The sequence below is a fragment of the Mirounga leonina genome, unplaced genomic scaffold (assembly GCF_011800145.1).
Source record: "Mirounga leonina isolate KUSES-001 unplaced genomic scaffold, KU_Mleo_1.0 Mir_54, whole genome shotgun sequence".
Taxonomy (NCBI): Eukaryota; Metazoa; Chordata; class Mammalia; order Carnivora; family Phocidae; genus Mirounga; species Mirounga leonina.
Genome location: NW_023270812.1, coordinates 4938539 through 4959194, shown reverse-complemented (window position 1 = coordinate 4959194; position 20656 = coordinate 4938539). Strand labels below are relative to the sequence as shown.

At 51.8% G+C, this 20656-nt stretch overlaps 1 protein-coding gene across 5 annotated transcripts in view; it reads left to right on the top strand.

Annotated features, from left to right (window-relative positions):
* Window positions 1–20656, top strand: part of LOC118001819 (1-acyl-sn-glycerol-3-phosphate acyltransferase delta) — a 119672-nt gene that overhangs the window by 72408 nt on the left and 26608 nt on the right. For all 5 annotated transcript variants that reach the window (XM_034991958.1, XM_034991957.1, XM_034991959.1 and 2 more), the window contains one exon: window positions 17190–17359. In XM_034991958.1, coding sequence (XP_034847849.1) covers window positions 17190–17359 — 170 coding nt within the window. The remainder of the gene's footprint in view (window positions 1–17189; window positions 17360–20656) is intronic.

The following is a 20656-nucleotide window of genomic DNA, read 5'->3' as shown; positions in this document are numbered from 1 at the left end:
TGGCCTCTGCTGAGGGGACCCTGAGTGGGTTGGGAGGGCCGGTGGTGAGGAGAGGGTGAAGGGGATTGTGGGCAGAAGGAAGCTGAGGGAGGGAGCTCTAGGCTGCGCCCACCCCCTCCCCAGCCTTGGTCCTGGAAGTGCACAAACCAGAGATCCCGGGTGAGTTACCGAAATGCGAGCCTCAGTCTCTGCATCTGTGTAGAAGATCCTAATCCTGACAAGTGACCTGGGACTAGGTGATGAGATAGGCTATGTGACAAGCCTAGGTCCCTGCCTGTGCATGGTTGTGCTCTCCTCTCCTTCCTCCTTCCTTGACTCCCCCTCTTGCCCCCTGCTCCATCCCTTGTGTCCTTCCACTATCCCCCCAGTCCCCACGCGCCACCCCCCAGTCAGCCTGGGCTGGGGTTACCTCACCTCCCCAGGATGCCGGAGCCCCTGCCTCACCTGGGGCTCTGCCGGCTGCAGCGATTAGCCCCCACAACCAGAGCTGGTGGGCATTACGTGGGGTGCTCACAGATGGCAAAGCCTCTTAGTTCTTGGCCTTGGTGTTCCCAGGGCTGTTGAGCAATTAGGGTGTAGTAACGGGTCGTTGTGCCCACTGAGTGGCTTTAAAACTTGATTAGATAAAGCTCAGGCAAAGCCCAGTAAAATGATTTCTCAGGGACCTTTGAAAGATTGGGATATATCTGAAGCACGGGTTTATTATTTAACAATTGCTAAGATTCTCGGAAACACATGTTCTGCATATTCATGAGGCCAGCAAGGTGCGAAAACTCTGCCATCCACTGCTAGGAATCCCGGGTGGCAACAGGAATCCTGCTCGCCCAGATCCGTGACCTTGGGGAGCCCTGTCCCTTCTGTCTTGTCATCTGCAGAATGGGGGAGTCAGGCCCATCTCCCAGATGGCTGTCAGGGTCCCACGAGGTCCACGAGAGCCCATGGGACCGTCGAGGCAGGTCAGTCCATCCAGAGCTGCCTTCCCAGAGCCTCCTCAGGGCTCGTTGCCATGCCAACGGCTGGCTTGATAAGGACTCAGACTGGCAGATTTAGCAAATAAAAATTCAGGCTGCCCAGTGAAATTTGAATTTCAGATAAACAACGCAGAATTTTTTAATATGAGTACGCCCCAGATATTCCATGGCTCATATTTTACTGTAACTGTATCTTTCTTTTACTGTTGCATGAGACATACTTATGCTGAACAACAATTTGTAGCTTATCTGAAATTCAGTTTCACTGGGCACTTTGTGTTCTATCTGACAACCTTAACAGGGACAGAATATTACCTTGTTGAAAACACTAGTGAAATGTTTCACTTGAAACGGCTGATGTTAGGACAGATTCTGAACTATCTGGTGGCCTCATTTATCACTTGTGAGAGAAGAATAACCAATTTATACATTATTCTCGATAATTAAAAGTTGCTCCACTGAAGTTGGTCCTTTACTAGAAAAGACAAAGTTAAGTACCCCATGGCCTCCTAAGCTGAGAGGAGTGTCTCATGTGAAGAAAAGTTCCATTTTTTCTTTTAAGTTTATCTGGTTTTTTTGGTAATCTCTACACAAAATGTGGGGCTTGAACTCACAACCCCAAGATCAAGAGTTGCATGCCCTTCCCACTGAGCCAGCCAGGTGCCCCAAAGGAAAGATGTTTTATTTATTTATTTATTTTTTTAAGATTTTATTTATTTATCTGACACAGAGAGAGAGAGAGCACAAGCAGGGGGAGCAGCAGGCAGAGGGAGAAGCAGGCCTCCCGAGGAGCAGGGAGCCTGATGTGGGGCTCGATCCCAGGACCCTGGGATCATGACCTGAGCTGAAGGCAGATGCTAAACAACTGAGCCACCCAGGCACCACCAAAGGAAAGATGTTTTAAAAAACAATTCCAGGATGGTTTGTTCTTCACATGGCCTTACAAATTATTTGGGGAATAGTGTATATTTTAGCATCTTAATTTTTTTTAACCTTTTACAGATTACAATTTATATATTTCTCGGTGGGTAATGAATCTGAGTTATGAAAATAAGCCTAATTATATTTTGATGAGGGGAAGGTGAGAGAAGATAGCAAATAGATAAAAATTAAGAGCAGGTATTTATCTTAAGTAGATTCTAAAATTTGCTTTAAATGCTCTTAAAGTGATTAGTAATTTCTTAATGTTGCTTTAAAAAAAAATGTACTGGGCTAGAGGACCCTACCAATCCTTAACTGATTTTTTTGACATAATCTGGATCTTTGTGAATTTCCTCTTCCCTGAAACGCACACACTTACCCAGGTTGGTGAATGACAGATATTAGTCTGCGGTCGTGCAAGCCCTGTTCTGTGCGTCACAGGCAGCAAACCAACAAAACGGGCAAGGCTCAGCTGCCCCCACCCCCAAACTCCCAAGGGAATTCGTGCTCTATGGGGGGAGAAATCCCTACCAGGGAAGCCTCCAGAATGTGAGAAAGAAGAGAATCAAGCTGACCATTACCACAGCTACCTGCAGGTTCTTTTGCAAACATTGGTCTTATTTAATTTCAGAACAATTTTTTTAGTGACATTATATTATTCCTTTTTTACAGAGAAAACTGAAAGCCAGAGAGGTTGAGTAATATGCTGATGTTATAAAGCTAGTAAGTGATGGAATGAGATTTCAAGTCACATCTGTCTGACTTTGATGAACTATTGGTACAGAGTCCCTAAATGGGGGGATTGGGGAAGAGAGACAAGCTACTTGTAATGGAAGGGGTTGGGGGGGCATCAAGAAAAACTTCCCAGGGAGATCTCATTTGAGCTGAGACCTGGTGGACAGATAAGGTTTTGACATGCAATGGAAAGGGACTTTGGGCCTAGAGAAGAGCTTGAGCAAGAGGCCAGAACTTGGGGGTAGGTACAGAGTTCTAGGTAGTTCCAGGAACTTGACTTTAGCTCAAGGTGAGTGGTAGGATGAAGCAGAAGAGCCAGGGTGGGCCAAGCAGTAGGACCCTGCTAAGGAGTCTCACTGCGTCTGTGGTTGATGGGGACCCAACAAGCGTGTTGACAGGATTAAGTGGGCATGGGGCACAGACTGGATGAGAGGAGCCTGTGATGCTGGAGGCAGACAGACCAGAAAGAAGGTCATCGGGGGGCATGGTGGGGGACAGGGCACCACTGAGAATGGAAAAGAGGAAGGATAGCAGCAGACACGGACGAGGTAGGACTGGGGACCAGGGCGATGGCAGTGGATGGTGGGGGGTTACTGTCGAGGGGTGACCAGCTGACCCGTGAGTATGCCATAAGTTAAAATTCCTGGCCACAAACAAATGGCTGTTTGTAGAGGAGCCCTAGAGATAGCAGGACGTGGGATGGACCTCCCTCTAGGCTGGTTGTATTTGGAAGACTTACACATTCCAGAGTCTGATCCTCAGTGTTTTGGGCTATGACATTTGATTTATTATTATTTTAATCAGGCTCCAATGAACTGATATTAAGCAATCTTATGATACACTTATGTCTGAAAATAAGAATGCAGCTAATAGTTTATTTCTCAGTGGAGACAGTAGGATGAAGTGAATGCTCACATTTGCTGATCAAGACGTTTTTGCCCTGACGACTGATGTGCACTGGAATTCAGATCACACTTAGGAGGCGGATGGGTACATGTGCAATCTGGGCAAAGGGACTCAGTGGGTATGCCGTGGTAGAGGGGTATCAGCCCCATGGGCAGGCCTGGCCCCCACGTGACCAGCGTGCCTTCTGGTTGATTCACTCTTTCTACAGTTGTGTCCTTTTCTTTACATGAAGCTGGGGTCTGAATGTTGGCCAGGAGACCATTTGTTCTCTTGAAGGCGACTTCTGCACATCTCTGCACGGCCCTCGGCGTTTGTTTTTACGGTTTTACGTTGAGAACGCCATCTTGTGCCTTATTTCCAGGCTTGTTGGCAGAAACTCAGCATGGAATGTGGGTTCCGCCCACATGGGGACAGTTTGGACCCAACTTCCATTCAAGGATGGAAGGAAAGTCCTCTTATCTTCAAGGAGAACATTTGGGCCTGAGGTTTAACAAGGGTATAACATCTTTGTGCATATGGGAAGGTAAACACCTCAGAATATGACCACAGCCTCCATACTTCTTGGTTTTAAGAAAGCTTTCTTTCCATAAAGCAACTTAGCAAGTAATTCTGGGAGGACCACTCTGACGGAGACCTCAGGAGCAGGTGGTAGAAATCTAAGCTTCCAGACACCTCTGGGAACTTAAATAGCGCATTTTGGTCATAGCTCAAGGAGGTAAAAGAGACCCGAGGTGCATGAACCTGCCATTACGAAGCAGAAGGCACAGAGACCCATTCGCGAGTCAAGGACACTTCAGAATTTGGGGTCAGGGGGATTTGATCCGGTCTTGAAGGGCACTCGGATTTGGATCAGAGAAATGGGGAGGGGTCAGTGTGTGAAGGGTTGGAGGGAGGAGTGGGGTAAGGGCCTTTTGCCCTTAAGAGTTGGCTGTCAGCCAGACCCTTCACAAAGTGTTGCTAAATCCCCATTTCGCTTGGGTGTTCCTGACTCCCTTCTGTAAGAGAGCCTGGAAGATTTCTGCCTGTCCCTCCCTGCACCTTACAGGGACTTGGCAGAGAAAGTACTGAGCAAGTAAGTACTCATTCGATCAAGGTTGGAAACATGGCCCATAGCCAATCACTGTCACCAAGCAGTCACCTAGCTTTTATTTACCGAGCACGGACATAGGAGCGTCACCACCGACTAGTGGTGCCATGGTCCCCACTTTAGACATCAGGAGACTGAGATGGGGGAATGGAGCTCCCCAAAGTCACTCTGCTGAGACGGGGTAAGGCTCGGGGGCCCAGCCTCTGTGGCCGGACTTCCACGTGGCCCGGACCAGGCCTGGGAACTTGACACGGTGACCGTGTGGATAGTGGAGCTGCAGAAGATTCTGAGAGCTCATTACCAGTCCATGGAGGAAGCAAAGGGAGAGTAGAGAGGTGCAGGCTTTCACTCGAAGAACTTTAAACCTTCCTTTAACTCGCTTAATAGAATGGCACTGACGTGCAAAGTATTTTCAAATTGTATTTTAATCTTCATCTCTCTCCGAAATTAAAAAAATGGAAATCCATTAGTCTGCATTTTACACGTGGATATCTTCCTAAGATTTTTGTCTTTGTCTCTTTCTCCTTGTTGCCTCTAGAGAAGTGGAAGTGAATGCTTGAGGCAGGGCTAGAGTGTTTTTGGGGAACGCCCTTGACCCTGGACTCATTGCTTCCTGGATGTATTTTTCTGTATAAGAGGGAACTTGTTTCCTTTAGCTTTTTTTTTTTTTTAAGTTACGGAACATATAAACAAATATGACTAGAGAGAATAGCATCAGGATTCCCCATATTCACGGCACCTAAGGTAACTTTAACTATTTCATCTTAGTAGCAGTTGTTTTTCTTTCTTTTTTTTTTTTAAGATTTTTTATTTATTTATTTGACAGAGCGAGATACAGCGGGAGAGAGAGCACAAGCAGGGGGAGCAGGAGAGGGAGAAGGAGACTCCCCGCTGAGCAGGGAGCCTGATACGGGGCTCGATCCCAGGATTCTGGGATCATGACCTGAGCTGAAGGCAGACGCTTAACAACTGAGCCACCCAGGCGCCCCTTAGTAGCAGCTGTTTTTCAAGTGAATGCCAAATATTGTATGTCATGAAATGCCACTCCAAATTAACACAAGGTGTGTTTTATAAAGAATAAGGACACTTTAAAAACATAACCGCAATATTATCGCCACTATCAAAATTAATATTCTCTTAGTATCATGTTATACCATCGAGATTCAGATTTCCCCAGTGGTTTCCGAGCTGTCTTGTTGTTTTTGTTTTTAACATTTGGAGTGTTCAAATCAGGATTTAAATAGGGTCATCCCACTTGTTATGTCTGTCTTCTTTATATTAGAACAGACCCCTCCCACCTTGTTTTTCCCCTTCTTACCTCTGTCCTGTGGAAGGTCCCACATTCTGGCTGTGTGAGTGCTCACAGGGGTGGGGTTTCTTTCACCTGTTCCTCCCTCCCTCCCTGGTAACCTGGGAGTTAGACATGAATGCTCGATAGATCCGGATTTAGTGGTTGTCCAAGAGAATATCTCACTGCAGTGCCTTTCCTCACTGTGGGCAGTGTGCCTCCTGACAGTGGGGAGTCGTTTTAGAGAACAAAATCTGGGTGCTAATGGTGTTGCTGATCCCAAGCTATCGCTGCTTCCAGACCTGGTGAAGTTCAATTTCTCATCTTGCCCAGCGCCTGGAAGGGGTCGGAACCTAATCTGGTGACTGAGTGGGAAAGTGTTTCAAGGAGAATGACAGGCAGGGTTTGGGAGAGAAGAGGTGGGGCAGGGAATGGGGACGGAGTGATCCGAGGTGTTCGGTGCCAGGGAAGGGGGAGGCTCGAGGCCAGGGTGGGATAGCACTATTACTACTGCACTAGTCCGAGCCAAGACTGCAGTATCCCCTCACCTGACTGAGGTGTCCCATCCCCAGTCCCTGTGCCCCTGCCACCCGCCCCTCCCTCCCTGCCCCAGCTGCTCAGGGCAGAAACCTTAGAATCTCTCCCTAACCTCTTCTCCGGCACCCCATCTAGCCTACCGCAGACCCTGTCTATTCCACCTGCCAAAACCCAACTCACCCTCCACGTGCCCACACGCTCTGCCCTCTCCCTGGCTAATCACGCAGCCCACTCCCTGTCCCTGGTCCCCACTGTGAACCTGTTGACGTTTTCCCCACACGGCAGCCAGTCACCTCTTACCTGTGTTCCCAGTTCTAGGCACTGGAAACATCCCTATGTACAAAGCCAGCCCCTTGTCTGGCACAGGTCATATTCAATTAGGTCACGGGATGCTTTGCGCTAAACTGCTGTGACAGCCAGAGAGGGCTCCTCTGAGCCCTCCCGAAAGATCAGCGCCCCCCCACCCCTGCTGTCCTGCCGTCCTGAGAGCCATCTTCCAGGGTATATGTTTCTGTGTCTGCGCATTTGTGTCTCCCCTGCTGGAATCGGTTTGCTCACCGTTACATCCAAGCACCTCCAACTGTGCTGAGCACCCGGTGGGCTCGGGATTTGATGACTGGATGAGCAAGGTCGTTCATGTATCCAGGACTGGAAAGGCAGATGGCACTGGTGCCACGGCTCCGTGATCTCCGAGCGGCTCACCTGGAAGGGAGTTTCAAGAAGCCAGATGTCAGGGCACCAGAGTGGTGCGGTGGGATTTGGGTTCTAGACCCTTTCTTTCCCTCTCCTCCCACCTGAAGGTTTTGACTGAGGGTGGGAAGCATAGGGCTTCTCCCCGGCTTTTATACTCCTCACTCAAGAGAGTCGTATTTCTTGACGTTTGGCCTCGCTGAAAGATTGACCCAATAATTGGAAGCAGAGTCTGACTCCACTTAATATAAAGCTGCTTTTCCACCCCTAACATTATTCACACCATTGTTCATACTGTAAAGTCTTGGAGCATTTTTACTGCCTGGTCTCAGTCCACCTCTAGCTCAAAATCCGTTGCCCAATTCCCCTTCCCTTCATTTGGGAGGATGTGCATATGGTGGGGAGGGGAGCAGGAGAAACCAGTACCCCCTGCCCCGGCCAGTTCAGGCATGTTTTCATGGCCCTTCATTGCCACCTGCTCAAGGCTTCAGGAGAAAGTTACAATGTAGCAACATGAAAGTTACAATGTAGCAACATGACCTTTTCACGATTTGAGCTTCAGGTCCATTCCCTCCATACCCTGCCAAGGGCAAAGTCTGCCTAGAAACAGGCACTTTGTGGGGGCCGGGAGGGGGACAGTGATGGAGGAAGTGGCTTCCCACCATGCCAGCGCCTAGCAGATCAGTTTCAATCAGAGCCCTGCTGCCTGACTTCCCAAACTTTCCTTCCTCCTCCCCCACTCTGCGGAGCCTTTGTAGACATTGTTTCCTAACCTGTCCCACGAAATGTTAACAGCACAGGTATACTGTGTGTGTGCTTCTGGGCATCTTGCCTCAGCATCATCCATCCGATGGCCCGGGCACCGAAGTGGGAAAAGCTGGAATGCCTCCGGGGTGTGGACTGAAATGCAGGAAGTGCACTGGGCTCCTTGTCTGGTGTGGCCGGAAGGGAGCACTGAAAGCTGCGTGAGGCAGGAAGGCACCTGCTGGGGTGCTAACTGGAAATGGTGCAGACAAAATAAAATCCAAGCAAGTGCCCAAATGAGTGGAGCACACTTAGCATCAGGAAGTTCGGGAGACCCGGGTCTGTGGCCTTGGATCTGAGATTTCACGGAAATGGGGACATGTACTGAGCCTGGAAGGCTGGATAAGAGGTGGTGGGAAGAGTGGGGGAGAAGAGAAAGTGCGAAGCAGGAGGAACGGGCTCCAGCCATGTTTGCAGCTGGTTAGGGACACCATGAGTGGGGCGTGGGGAGTAGGTAGCTGCACAGTAGGGCCTAGAGGTGGACAGACGGGGACCAGTGCCCAGATCTGGTCTCAGATCAGAAATGCCAGCGTCTGTGTCAGGCCCCATAACATAAAAGATACATTTGGTTATTTAAGTCTATTCTCTTTTACAGTGTGTCCCCGCTTGGCGCCCGCAGCAAGACCCCCCAGGGGCCGCAGCTGAGACCGGACTTTCCTGTTTTCTCAGCTCCCCAGATTGTTCAGTTTCATATATTTATTCCAGTTTTTGCCTAGGGCTCAGAGAGTGCCGGGTGGGTGCTTGATGGATGGCCCCTAGGTGAGGGGTGAAGGACAGGTGCAAAGAGCACGTCTCCAGTCCCCTCCCCAGCGCGGTGTGGCCAGGGGAGAGGCGTGTCCCCTCCACCTTTGGTTCTGGATGGGGACAATAGCACATCATGCATTACAAACTTGAGAGCTTTGCTTTTGCATTTTGGGGGGGCTTCTGAGGATGAGAGGTTTAATTTTTCACCTAATTATTATCAGTTAAAATTATAGGAACTATTAGAAGCACATAATTATATGTACTTAGTTTATAGATTACACATCATTATAGATGTAATTATGTCATTTTTAAAGTTAGATAAAGTTAATTATAAAACTACTATTTTCCTTTGTTGCATCTCTCCCCTGTGTCCAGATGTGGGAGATGCCATATGGTTGACACATGCTTGAACAATGAACTCTGATCAACAGTCTGAATTTCAGGGTCTTTTTGGCAGAAACGTTGCCTGCCCTGTTTTCTTAGACTTCTCCTCAGCACCTCTACCAGAATGGGCGGCACAGAAGAGAGAAAGCGGCAGTCTTGCCAAGCCGTGAGTGAGCAGAAAGTTCAGTGTAAGGTGTGCTGGGCAGGAGGGAACCTTAACACCCCATCCTCCAGGCCGGGGAGAGGTCCTGGCTGTGGGTCTGCGGGATGGTGGGGTCCCCAGGGAGTACGTGCACGACTGGGCTCCACACCAGGGTGGAGGCTGCTCAGCATTGGCTGTGTCCGGGGAGGCTGAGGACAGGGTGGGTCTGGGGTTGCAGATGGAGGGCTGCCTGGAAGTGGACGCTCAGGGTGGTGTGTTGCTCATTTCCTCCATCTCTGGAAGGAGATGTTTTTCTCCATCTCTTCATTACGTCTTTGGTCCTACTGCCGTGGGGTCCCTGGTAGGAGTGATATGCAGAAGACCAGCTCTGTGCCACGCACGTGGTAAATGCTTTGAATACATCGGCACGCTTCACCTTTACCACGAGCCTTCTGCATCTTACAGATAAGGAAGTGACCACCATCCGCCTGAGGCCAAGATATGATCCTTCCCCTGTGATCTTCCTCTTATCTGCCCCCCTCCCAGAACGCTCTCTCTCACCTCCCACCCCACCCCATATAATCACAGCTTTTCGTGTCTGTGCAGCCTCGAGGGGCCTCCTGGGTGCCCGAGTCCGCCGCTCACCCGGGGTTCCACACCCCGCACGCTCAGGTCCCAGCTCTGGGAGTGGACCCAGCTGCCTGGCCCCACGGGTTCCAGGTCCCCATCTGCAAAATGGGGACAGCAGCAGTAGCTTGCCAGGACGCCGCGAGCTAACTCAGTGAACGGTGCTCCTTACCATTTTCCTTCTCTTGCTCCTTTGTTACCGACAGGAAAATAGGTACCTCCTGCTCCCTCCTCGCTTTTCCTCTGGTCCGTCTACCCCTCGTTTCGACCCGTGACTAAGCTGAGCAGCACAATAGCGAACACAACAGAAGCGACTCTGCCCCCGACCGAGTGTCTCCACCGGCCCGGCCGCCCACGGGGAGCTTGCGAAGCAGGCCGGACGGGGCCCCCCGGGTAGGACTGGGGGTGGCTGAGCCGCGGGGAAGTAGCTGCTGGCCAGCTCCAGCCCCCGCCCGCACGGAGTTGCCACGGGAGAAATGAAGACTGCAGAACTGGGCAATCTGAAAATGTTTAAACAGGACGAAGACGTCCGCATGGCTGCATCATGGTGTAGAAACCGTGCTCGTAAATCTTGTCTGTTACGAGTTTCGGACAGCCCCCGAAGGCCCTGCTGGCTCCCTGGGCGGGTGATCGGGGTGTCCCTTCCCTCCTGCCGGGAAGGAATATGCAGGCCGAGGCTGCAGGGGGTGGCGGGAAGGGAATGTGGTAACTTAGGTATCTGTTGGGGTCAAGTGGGGGAGGGAGGATGGGAAGGAACCGGTTTCGGTGATAAGGCGGTGAGGCCCCGGGACCAGAGGAAACCTGCTCCTCAGCCGACCTTGTGAGTGGCATGCCTCCCTTTCTCCTGTGTCCCATGCATCTCCTCCAGCTTTGAACACTTAGATTCCTTCTGAGGTCAAAGTAAAAATGGCTTGAGGGTTGGGGCAGCCCTGTCTGTGTTGATGGTGAGGTGGGAATGTTCTCGAGGACCGAGACAGACATGAGAAGGACAGAACCTGGACAGAATGTGAAGTCCCCAAGTGGGTGTCAGCTCCACTCAGCCAGCGAGGTGAGGAAGCTGAGAGGAGCTCAGGGCCCTGGGGTGGGGGGCTCCTGGCGGGGCCACCGCAGAGCCACCAGCAGCCCCAGGAGTGCAGAGCCCACTGTCCCCACAACATCTGGGCCACTGCAGAGGCCAGAGGAAAGCGTGCCGAGTCCCTAACCTGAGGCAGTGCCCCTGGGTAGAAGGACTTCCGGCACAGAATGGAGAGGGCTCCTGGGGGGAGGCAGCGAAGAGGGAAGGGCCCCCCACCCCCCAGGTCCCTTCTTAGGTCAGGGACCGAAGTTTGTTCATTGGCACCAATAAAGGCTGATTCTAACCGACAGCCACATGTGCCCAACCTGCAAGCGTCAGGAGGAGCCGGGAGAGAGAGGTGACTCCAGGGTCTGAGGACACCGGGAGGATGGCTTGTCGTGGTCTGAGCATGACCCCCCTGCAGCCATCATCCCTCCCGTGTGGACCCAGTCACCACTCACTTTCCGGGAGAGCAGGAACAGGCTGATCAAGGAGAACCGTGAGGCGTCACTGGAAAGCTCTAGTTAGTGAGGTGCTCCATGAGGACATCGCTGAGGGACAATAGCGGCTTCTCCGTGTTCCAAAGTTGTCTGTCGTTCTTTGCCTTTTGTGTCACATGGCTGTGAGTTTCCCATGGGTGACTCAGTCTCAGGTGGCAGCAAACAATCACCACACACAGTAGGGCCAGGCCTGGGAACCTGGAGGTCCGCATGTTTTTACCTGGGGGTGCCTGACCTTGGAGGAGTCGAATCCCAGCCGCTTTCCCGAGTGACCTTCCTGGGCAGGGGCCTCAGCTGTCCTGGGCCCCTGTGTCTTCCTACAGCCTGCTCCTCCGGGGCCCCAGACAGAACGCCCTCCCCGTGCTCAGGGACGCGTGGGGCCGGGCCCTGAAGGGCCGTGTCCACCGATAGACCCTGCGCTCGCTCACCCTGCTGGCCAAGATATGACTGCCGCGTCACGGTGGTCTGAGCCGGGCCCGGGGAGGCCCCAGGAACGTTGCCCGCCCGGTTCCCTTCCTCCCAGCATCCTCCCACTGAGAGCCCCCTCCCGATGGCACCAAGCCCCCCGCCCCCCTGCTTCCGCTTCAGTTTTGAATTGATGTGTCGTTTTCATTCCTAGCTGTACTGTTTTTCAATTAACTACTCCATGACTGGCCCCAGTTCTTGTCAGCTCAAAGCTCCTATGCTTTTTCCTGGTTGCTTCCCGAGGGTTAGTTTGGAAACACAAAGAAGATGGTGAATGCTGTGGGGGCAAAGACCTTATTTTGCTTCTCTTCTATCTGCGCTTTTAGCATTTGTCATTGACTCCCGGCGTTGTAATGCAAGCTGAGACATCTGCAACCCACAACTGCTGACAAGAGATTTTCCCCCAAATACACAAGGGAAGGACCCCGCTTCCTCACGGGCATCCTTGGTGCCAGTCACCTGCCCATAGTTTCTGATCAGGTGCCCTTTGGCAACTTCCTAAGTTGAGTTGGAGGTTCCAAAGGTTGCAAGGAGTTGGGACTCCCATTTTTCCTGGAGGGAGAGGGTCAGAGCTCCCCCAGGTTCTGCTGCCGCCCTGGACAGATGGTGGGGGCAGGCAAGGCAGGCTGTTGAGGGAGCTGCTGGGAGACCCCCCAGAACCCTGTGCATGAGGACCGGGGGCACCATGCCTGCCCTGAGCCCGGGTGCCATGGTGTGGAGTGCGTCTCACTTGAATGACAGATGTCCCCGCTCACATGGGAGCACCCCCACGAGGTAGTTGCCCTTCAGCTAGGAAGATGGCGCTGCCCGGCAGCTGGCTGTGACACTGGAGGGAAAGACTGAGCCAGGCCCTGGCCCACAGCGCTGAGAACAGCCACACCACAGGGTAAAGGAAACCTTAATTCATGGTGGTATTTCTAAGTCGTGTGTCGTTACTTATATAAGAACATCCAACTAAAACATCAGCCAGGAAGTCATTCGAATGACAAAAGCTTTCTGAGTATCTCCCGTGTTGGGTGTTGAGACAAGGGTGGCAGAGACACAAAGATGAGGCGATTCAGGTGCTGCCTGGAGGCCAATCACAAGGTCATTGACATTATTCCACACTCCACGTGGGAATACTTGTTGAAAGACACGCATGGCCTCAGCCTGCAAGGAGCTTAGTGTCAATTCCAGGCAGTAGGACACAGACCCTCTCCCACACTGTTGATTCAAGTGTAGATAGGTAGGATCTTTTTGGAGGGCGATTTGGAAATAACCATAAAATTTTAAAATATGCATATGCTTCGACCCATAATTCTACTTTTGTGTATACCTATGCTGGAGAAATACTCTCACAAATATTTTTGTCTAAAACATGCATTTTCAAGGATGTTTATTGCCGTGTGTATAACAGTAAAAAAACAAGGGGGAAATGCTAATCAATGGCAGAAAGCCCACATAAATCACGATGGAGCCACAGTGTGAACTGCCATGCAGCTCCTGTGTTAGCCTTTATGAGGCTGTCATTCTGGCTATTCTTGACCTAAAAAAATGACAGTTTCATATATTGAACAGAAGTTTCTCTGCCTCTGTTTCTTTGTCTTTAAAACGGGGATAATAATAGTGCCTCCCAGTCTCAGAGAGTTAATATGAGCATTTCACACAATACCTCATGCAAAGCCCTTGGAGCGGTCCCCAGCACATGGCCGGAGCCCAAGCAATATTTGCTCATATCACTCTGAACATGTGTCAACATGGAAAGATCCAGAATATACCATTTGGAGAAAAATCACTATATGTATATTTCTACAAAGGTCGATAAAGTGTGAACCCATTTGTGGGTGGGAAACACATGAGTGTGTGTGTATGTCTTTGTGTAAATGCCTAGGAACAGGACGAGATGCCTTCCTTCCAAACTCTTCCTAATGGTTAACCCTGGACGAGGGAGTGGGTTGGGGGCAGGGAGGAGGATGTGCCTCATCAGGGTTCCATTGGGCTGGGGTGGGGGGGTGGAGCAGAGCTGCTGGGAGCTCTGCACTCCCCAGTGCAGAGAAGGGTCGCAGGGACTGGTCCTTATTCAACCACAGGGCTGGCCAGGCTATCTCTGCAGCCGGGGGTGTGGTCTCGGCAGCTCCCTTCGGAGCTTGAAGCCTCAGGGAAGGCAGTCAGAAAGGCGTGATGGGTGTAAGATGAGGAGATCAAGGGGTTGGAACCCCCAAGCGCGCTCTGAATGTCATGTCAGTTCTCATTGCGTCTGGTGTTGAGGGCGTGGGGGCCCTGCATCAGCCAGCAGACACACAGCCCTGGCCCAGGAGTCAGAGAAGCTGAAGGAGGAGGATGTGAAGGAGGGGGAGCAGTTGCAGGCCCCCTCTGCTGCCGCTGCCGCTTTGTGCTGAGGAGGTGAATCAGCAGATCAGCAGCAACGTGCATGAGTTACGCTTTCCTTTCGCCTGCCAAACCGCCCAGGATTGTCCCTTGTGGGCCTCCATACCTGGAAACAAACACACAAACCAGAAAGGCGTCTGGGAAATGTAGTCCGGCCGAGCCTAACGGACACATCACAAAGCCACCAAGGGGAGTTTCACCTTTTCCTCTATATACTTCTGGATTTCTAAATTCTTTTACAATGTGGCTCTATAAATGTATGTATTGTGAATAAAAAAGAAATTGAAAGCCTTTGGTAAAAAAAAAAAAAGGAAAGAAAACTCTTGTTCCCAGTGAGATTTAGTGTTTAGTTATATGGCTAATAGTGTCCTGAGAACCTAATTCTCCGCTGTTAGCTGCCCAGCCTCAGCACCATCACCTCCTCCCTGGGCTACGGCACCCACCCCCTAACTGCTTCTGCCCGGCTCTTGGGTCTGTTCCCACTGCAGCCAGAGTGAGCTTTTCAAAATGCTAATCAGATGCTGCTGTGTGCCTATTTAAAAACGCTCCAGGGGCTTCTCATTGCCTTCATTATGAAGCCATAAATCATCGCTCCCCACTCTAGTCCAGAAGTCGCCGTAACACTGTCCCTCTCGGTCTGGCTCCATCTGGCTCTCTCCCTCCCCCGACTCCGTCCCTCTTGCCTTTAGTGGTTGCAGAGCCTAAAATCACCGTGCGTATCACAGTAGTAAAAGGCTGGCCACTTACCGATTCCCTACTATGTGCAACATTATGCTACCTGCCTTGACGCCGTAATCTGATTTAACACCCTCAGTCTCGGGTGAAGTCGAAATGCTTTTCCTATCCCTATTTTGCAGACAAGGACAGGGAGACTTAGGGGACATTGAGAAATGAGCGAGTGGTGAGTGGCACCCCCAGGATTGGAGCCTGGAGTGTCTGACCCCCATAGGCATGAGCACGATATTCAGCAACCATCCATCCTATGAATAAGTCCGTCCTTCCCTGTCACACCACCTTGTGAGTGGAAAACTGTCTTCCCCCTGGGCAGTCGGCTCCAGGAGGGTAGGCATCGAGCCACGCCTCCAGTACCTCGCCTGGTGCTTGCACACAGTAGGTCACTGGTATTTGTTGAAAGCTTCAATGTGCCGGTGCTGTGCTGGGTTCTGGACTAAGGCCAGCGTGAGAAGAACCAGACAATGCAGTCCTTGCGCCCAGGGCTTGCGCTTTGTCATCGGGGAGCTGATCTCACGCTGGATCACAAGCCGCTCTAAGTCCCGGGAGGGTGCTGGGGAAAGTGTGCATCCGCCCCGCCTGGCCGCTGCTGGGGAGGAGGGGGGCCCGGAGAGGCATTCAGCGGGTATTTGCAGAATGACGGTGGGATGTGAGTCACAGGAATGGCCAGCCTTATCTGGTGGACTCCCATGTAGTTCTGCTTTTGGGGTTTATCTGTGCTCTGTGGCTGGTAATGGAGGAGATTGGTCCTGCCCATCCTGTCTCTTAGAAGAAATCAGTGCAGCAATATAAGCATCCTTCTACCCAGTGGTGACAAACTCCCTTTGTCCCGGCCGGCGGTGCTGCCTGCCCCTCCCGCCCTCCCTACACACTTACCTTCTCCTTCCCTGACTTGCCACGTGAGGTCCCACTGATGTCACCGTCTGTGGGACAACTGACTGGGGACTTGGCGCTTTCTCCGAGGAATAGGTAGACACTTCTCCTTGTCAAGTAAGGGGAGGGTGTTGGTTTGTTTTTAATGATAATGCTGGATCCTGAGTGGCTGATTTGCTGGGACCTTCCCGTGTGCTCTGTGTGGAGTGCCCTGCAGTGCGTCCTGTACTTGAATCCTCACAGAACCTGTGAAGCGACCCATTCTAAATATTAGGACACCGAGGCGCCAAGAGGTTCACTTGTCCAAAGTCCCACAGTGTTCACTGCTTAGAAACTAGCAATGCCTTCTAGAGAGTTCTAGTGCACCAGTTAGAATGCATCAGTCTCCAACCTCAGGAGAAAGGTTTTAAAACATAGGTTTGCCTGGAGTCAAGATTGCACCTGCTCGTCTGCGTGTGTGTGTGTGTGCGTGTGTGCATGTGTGTGTAGGGGGTGGTGGCGAGTGAGTCCTCTGCTAAATGCAAATGCGTACCCCACTAATCAGCAATAAACAGGGCTACGACCTTGGCAGAGGCCTCACGCACCCACCCATCCACCTGCCGAACACCTTCAGCTTTCCAAATTCTCTTTAAAACTGGTACATAGATACAGTTTTTACACCAACATGCAACTCTTTTTCTGGACAATTTCTACCATATAGATAGGCGTTTCCTGAAGCAACCAGGTTGGGAATGGGACGCCAGGATTAAAGCCATCACTGAAGAATAAAGTGAAGTTGGACTTCTTTTTTCACAAGCTCCTACAGAGTATTTTAAGTTTCACTTACGCCCGCAGTATAATGGCTCTCATGTAACCTCACTTCCTCACACCCTGGGTCTTCATTATTTTGGGTGCATACAACCATTATGAATGGGAGAGAGAAATAAGGTATTTAGTGTTCTCTGATGGAGTTTATAAGTATCCTGATTAGTCACTTCCCAGGATCTTCAGAATTCTGGGCATGGTCTCATGCCGCCTCTCAGAGCGCTGTAAACACGGGGGCAGGAGTTCTTGATGGATTCAGGCTTTCTGATTGACTTCTCCCCAAGGCAATTAATCAAGGAATGCAAGTCATTTGCCTTCTCAAAGCTTCCTCTCCTTCCCTGGACACTGTGGTGGAGTCTTTCTCGTTTTCCTTCTGCTTCTAAATCATGTCAGGGATGGGGGCCGGGGCAGAAATGATCCAGAACTTGACCCCTAGAAGTTGCTTTCTGCCCCAGCCGGGAGGGGAGAGCCTTGCTCCAGCTTGGCCCAGCAGAACCGAGCCTTGGTCACCACGGATGCGTGAAATAAACGTCTGTCTGTTGTTATGGTTTGTTCCAGAGCTGGTGATGTTGCTGGAGTGGTGGTCGGGCACGGAGTGCGTCATCCACACAGACCCCCAGGCCTACCCCAAGTATGGAAAGGAAAATGCCATCGTGGTTCTGAACCACAAGTTTGAGATTGACTTTCTCTGTGGTTGGAGCCTGGCCGAACGCTTTGGGGTGTTAGGGGTAAGTCGGATTCATATTCCCCCCCTCGCACATTTCCCCGGTTCACCACTATGACTTGCCTTTTTGCTCTCAATCATGCAGGATAACAGAGGCATTCACGGTTTCTACCTGATGAAATGTTCTTCACAATTGCTTTTCATTCCTGCTTGGAATCAAGATGCACATCTTCTAATGAGCAATAATGATACTGATTCAGCGATTATTATGTGCTAGATACGTTACACACAATTCGTTTATTGACTCCTTACAGAGACATTTACGAATCGATGATATATATCTTCCCTTTTTTAAAAAACTGAGTTATAGAGGGTTTAAATAATGTGCTCAAGGTCCCATAGCTAGGAAGTAGATTTGGATTTGGACTCGTGGTGTGAGTCCACTTCACGTCCTTCATCTCTATGCTCTCCTGCTCTCCTGGCTCACGGACAGTGCTCACCTCTGCCTTTTCATCTTGGTGGGCTTAAGAATGTGGAATCCCCAAGCTAGAGAGTTTCAGTGGCAGAATTCAGAATGCCCATGAACTTCTATATCCTCCAACTAGTTTGACTCCTCGCATGCCTTTGGGGCTGGGCTTTCTTAGCTGACTTTTGTCACCTTGAAAATGTCGAGGTGTGTCTTGGTCGCGCCTGCATCACATAATCGAATTGAAGTTGTCTCCGTGCTGAGCTGTCGCAACAGGGGTTACAGCATGTCCTGGCCCGGGGGCGGGGAAGGGCTGGGACAGCTTGCACCAGAACTTAGGGATCGTGGTTTGCACCTGGGAGTCACCCCTGCAGACAGCTGGGGTGTCTGCTCATGTCACGTTGTCTTTGGTGGACCAGGTGGACCAAATCAGTGTTCAGAGTGGAGGAGATGGAAGACCAGGAGAGAAGCTGGGATGACGGAGTCCCTGGGTCTGAGCCGGCGGCGGGGCTCCGTGGGCCCAGTCCCTGATGTGCCTGTGGGCCAGCAGCACTTGGGGGCCCCTTTGACTCGGCCTTTTTGGGAAGACCTTGGGTGAAGGAAGACTATATAGTGTAGGACACATTTTGTATCTGCTTTTAAACATTTATGCACCTTTAAATTGGGGGCAAAAGGAGAGAGAAGGAAATGTGCTTAGAACCATGTCCCGTTCACATCTTTGGGACAAAGGATGCTCATTATGATGCAGTTAAACTATCAAAAGGCAAGTAAGGTCGTTAGCCGTTTTTCAAGAGATAGACACAGTGAACTCCATCACTGTTGCTGCCTTGAGACTTCTAGAAAGCTGCATTGCCTGTGGGTGAATCACTGAAAGGATTTCTAGGAAAGCAACAGGCCCTCCTGTCAACAGTGTCTTCTTTGTTTTCCTATTATTCTTCCAGTTCCAATATCTGTGTGCGCATGTGCACTAAATGTATTTTCAGGAACAAGATGGAACATTCTAGCATCTGCCTTTCTCCGTTTTAGAAACCCTGGGCAGAGATCTCAAGTATGGTTTTGTGGTCTTATTCTCTGCGAGAGGAGACTACCCCCTAAAATGTCACCATCCCAACCCCATCATGGATGCGGATGATTGTGACCAGGTCCTTCTCCTGTCTTGGGAGAAAGGGTACCTAGTGTCTTTGCACCCTGACTGCTAGGACATCCGTTCTCCTGCCTTAGAGCTAGCTAGACCTCCCGGCATGCCCACGTGCCCCCACCCCTGGTTCTCCCCGTGTGCTGGAGGGACAGGCGGTGTTTCCCGGGCTTCCCACGTGGCTTTGGGAGGGAGCCAGGCTCCGAATGTGAGCGCACATCCAGGAGAGGCTCCCAGGCCAGGAGAGGCTCTCAGGCCCTGTGGTACAGCAGGCATGCTAGATCTGTGGTCACTGCCCCCTCCACATTGTGCTCCTGGTAGCTTGATGACCACAAGCGCTTTCCAGGTGCTGTTCACTGCATTTACACTCTTCCTAATTCTTATCGCATTGTTATTATTGACACTTCATCAATAAACTTCCAGAGCCTCCGCTTGGCTAAATCATTGGTTCCAGGATAGTAACTAGTAAGTCCGGAGGAAAAGCTGCGGGGCCCGGGGCCCCAGAGCCTTTGCGTCAGAAAATGACCAGGGCTGACTGGGACAGGGACCAGGCTTCCCATTCGCTCCCGGCTCGTGGTCTGCACGGGGCTCATTCTGAGGAGTGAGAGTTGTCAGTCTCTTCACCAGGTCAGGGAGGGACCCGGCAGGAACTAACAGAGCAAAGGCACAACAGAGAAGCTCACAGAGGCATGCAGCCATGCAGAAACAGGCACAAACAGATGGAAAGAGTGCGTGCTTGTGATGTGCTCACAGGAGAAGTAACATGGAGACGGTCCCAGGCCAGGAGACAGTCTCGGGCCAGGAGAGGGTCCCAGGCCAGAAGAGGGTCCCAGGCCAGGAGAGGGTCCCAGGCCCGGAGACGGTCCCAGGCCAGGAGAGGCTCCCAGGCCAGGAGAGGCTCCCAGGCCAGGAGAGGGTCCCAGGCCAGGAGAGGCTCCCAGGCCAGGAGAGGGTCCCAGGCCAGGAGAGGGTCCCAGGCCAGGAGAGGGTCCCAGGCCAGGAGAGGGTCCCAGGCCAGGAGAGGGTCCCAGGCCAGGAGAGGCTCCCAGGCCAGGAGAGGGTCCCAGGCCAGGAGAGGCTCCCAGGCCAGGAGAGGGTCCCAGGCCAGGAGAGGCTCCCAGGCCAGAAGAGGGTCCCAGGCCAGGAGAGGGTCCCAGGCCAGGAGACGGTTCCAGGCCAGGAGGGGCGAGCCCTCCAGAGATGGAGACGCTTTCATGGAGCGGGAATGCTACGTCTACGTCCTTTAGGGTTTTTAGCTCAGAGACTTTGGAGTCCTTGAGGGCGTCACAGCTTGAGCACAGCGCTAAGACTGTGGATGGCCAGAAGGTTACTGACGGGACAGCCGTCCCGCTGACAGCACGGAGACGTTTCACTTCCAGCTGTGATCCGTAAAGGAACACCATGGTCACCCGATTGCCTTTCTTACTGTTGAAAACCGAGCAGCCAGGGTTGCCGGTGAAGGGCTGTGAGCACTGCCGCCTGAGACTGTTCTAGAAGTTTGGAGGTTTAGGCCTCCGGTTTTCCGGATTCTTGCTAATGTGCCTCCTGGAGCCCCAGAGTCCCCACCAGGACAGGAGGGAGGGTCCAGACAGGGACAGGAGGCGGCCACCTTCCCCTTTCCGCCGAGCGCCACGCACCAGCCATGCTGTGGCCGCACGTTCTAAAGGATGCCTCGTGCTGGCCAAGGAGCGGCTGCCAGGAGGGGATGAGCGAGGCACTGGTGAGCTTTGTCGGGGTCGGGGGCTGGGCTGACTCGGGGG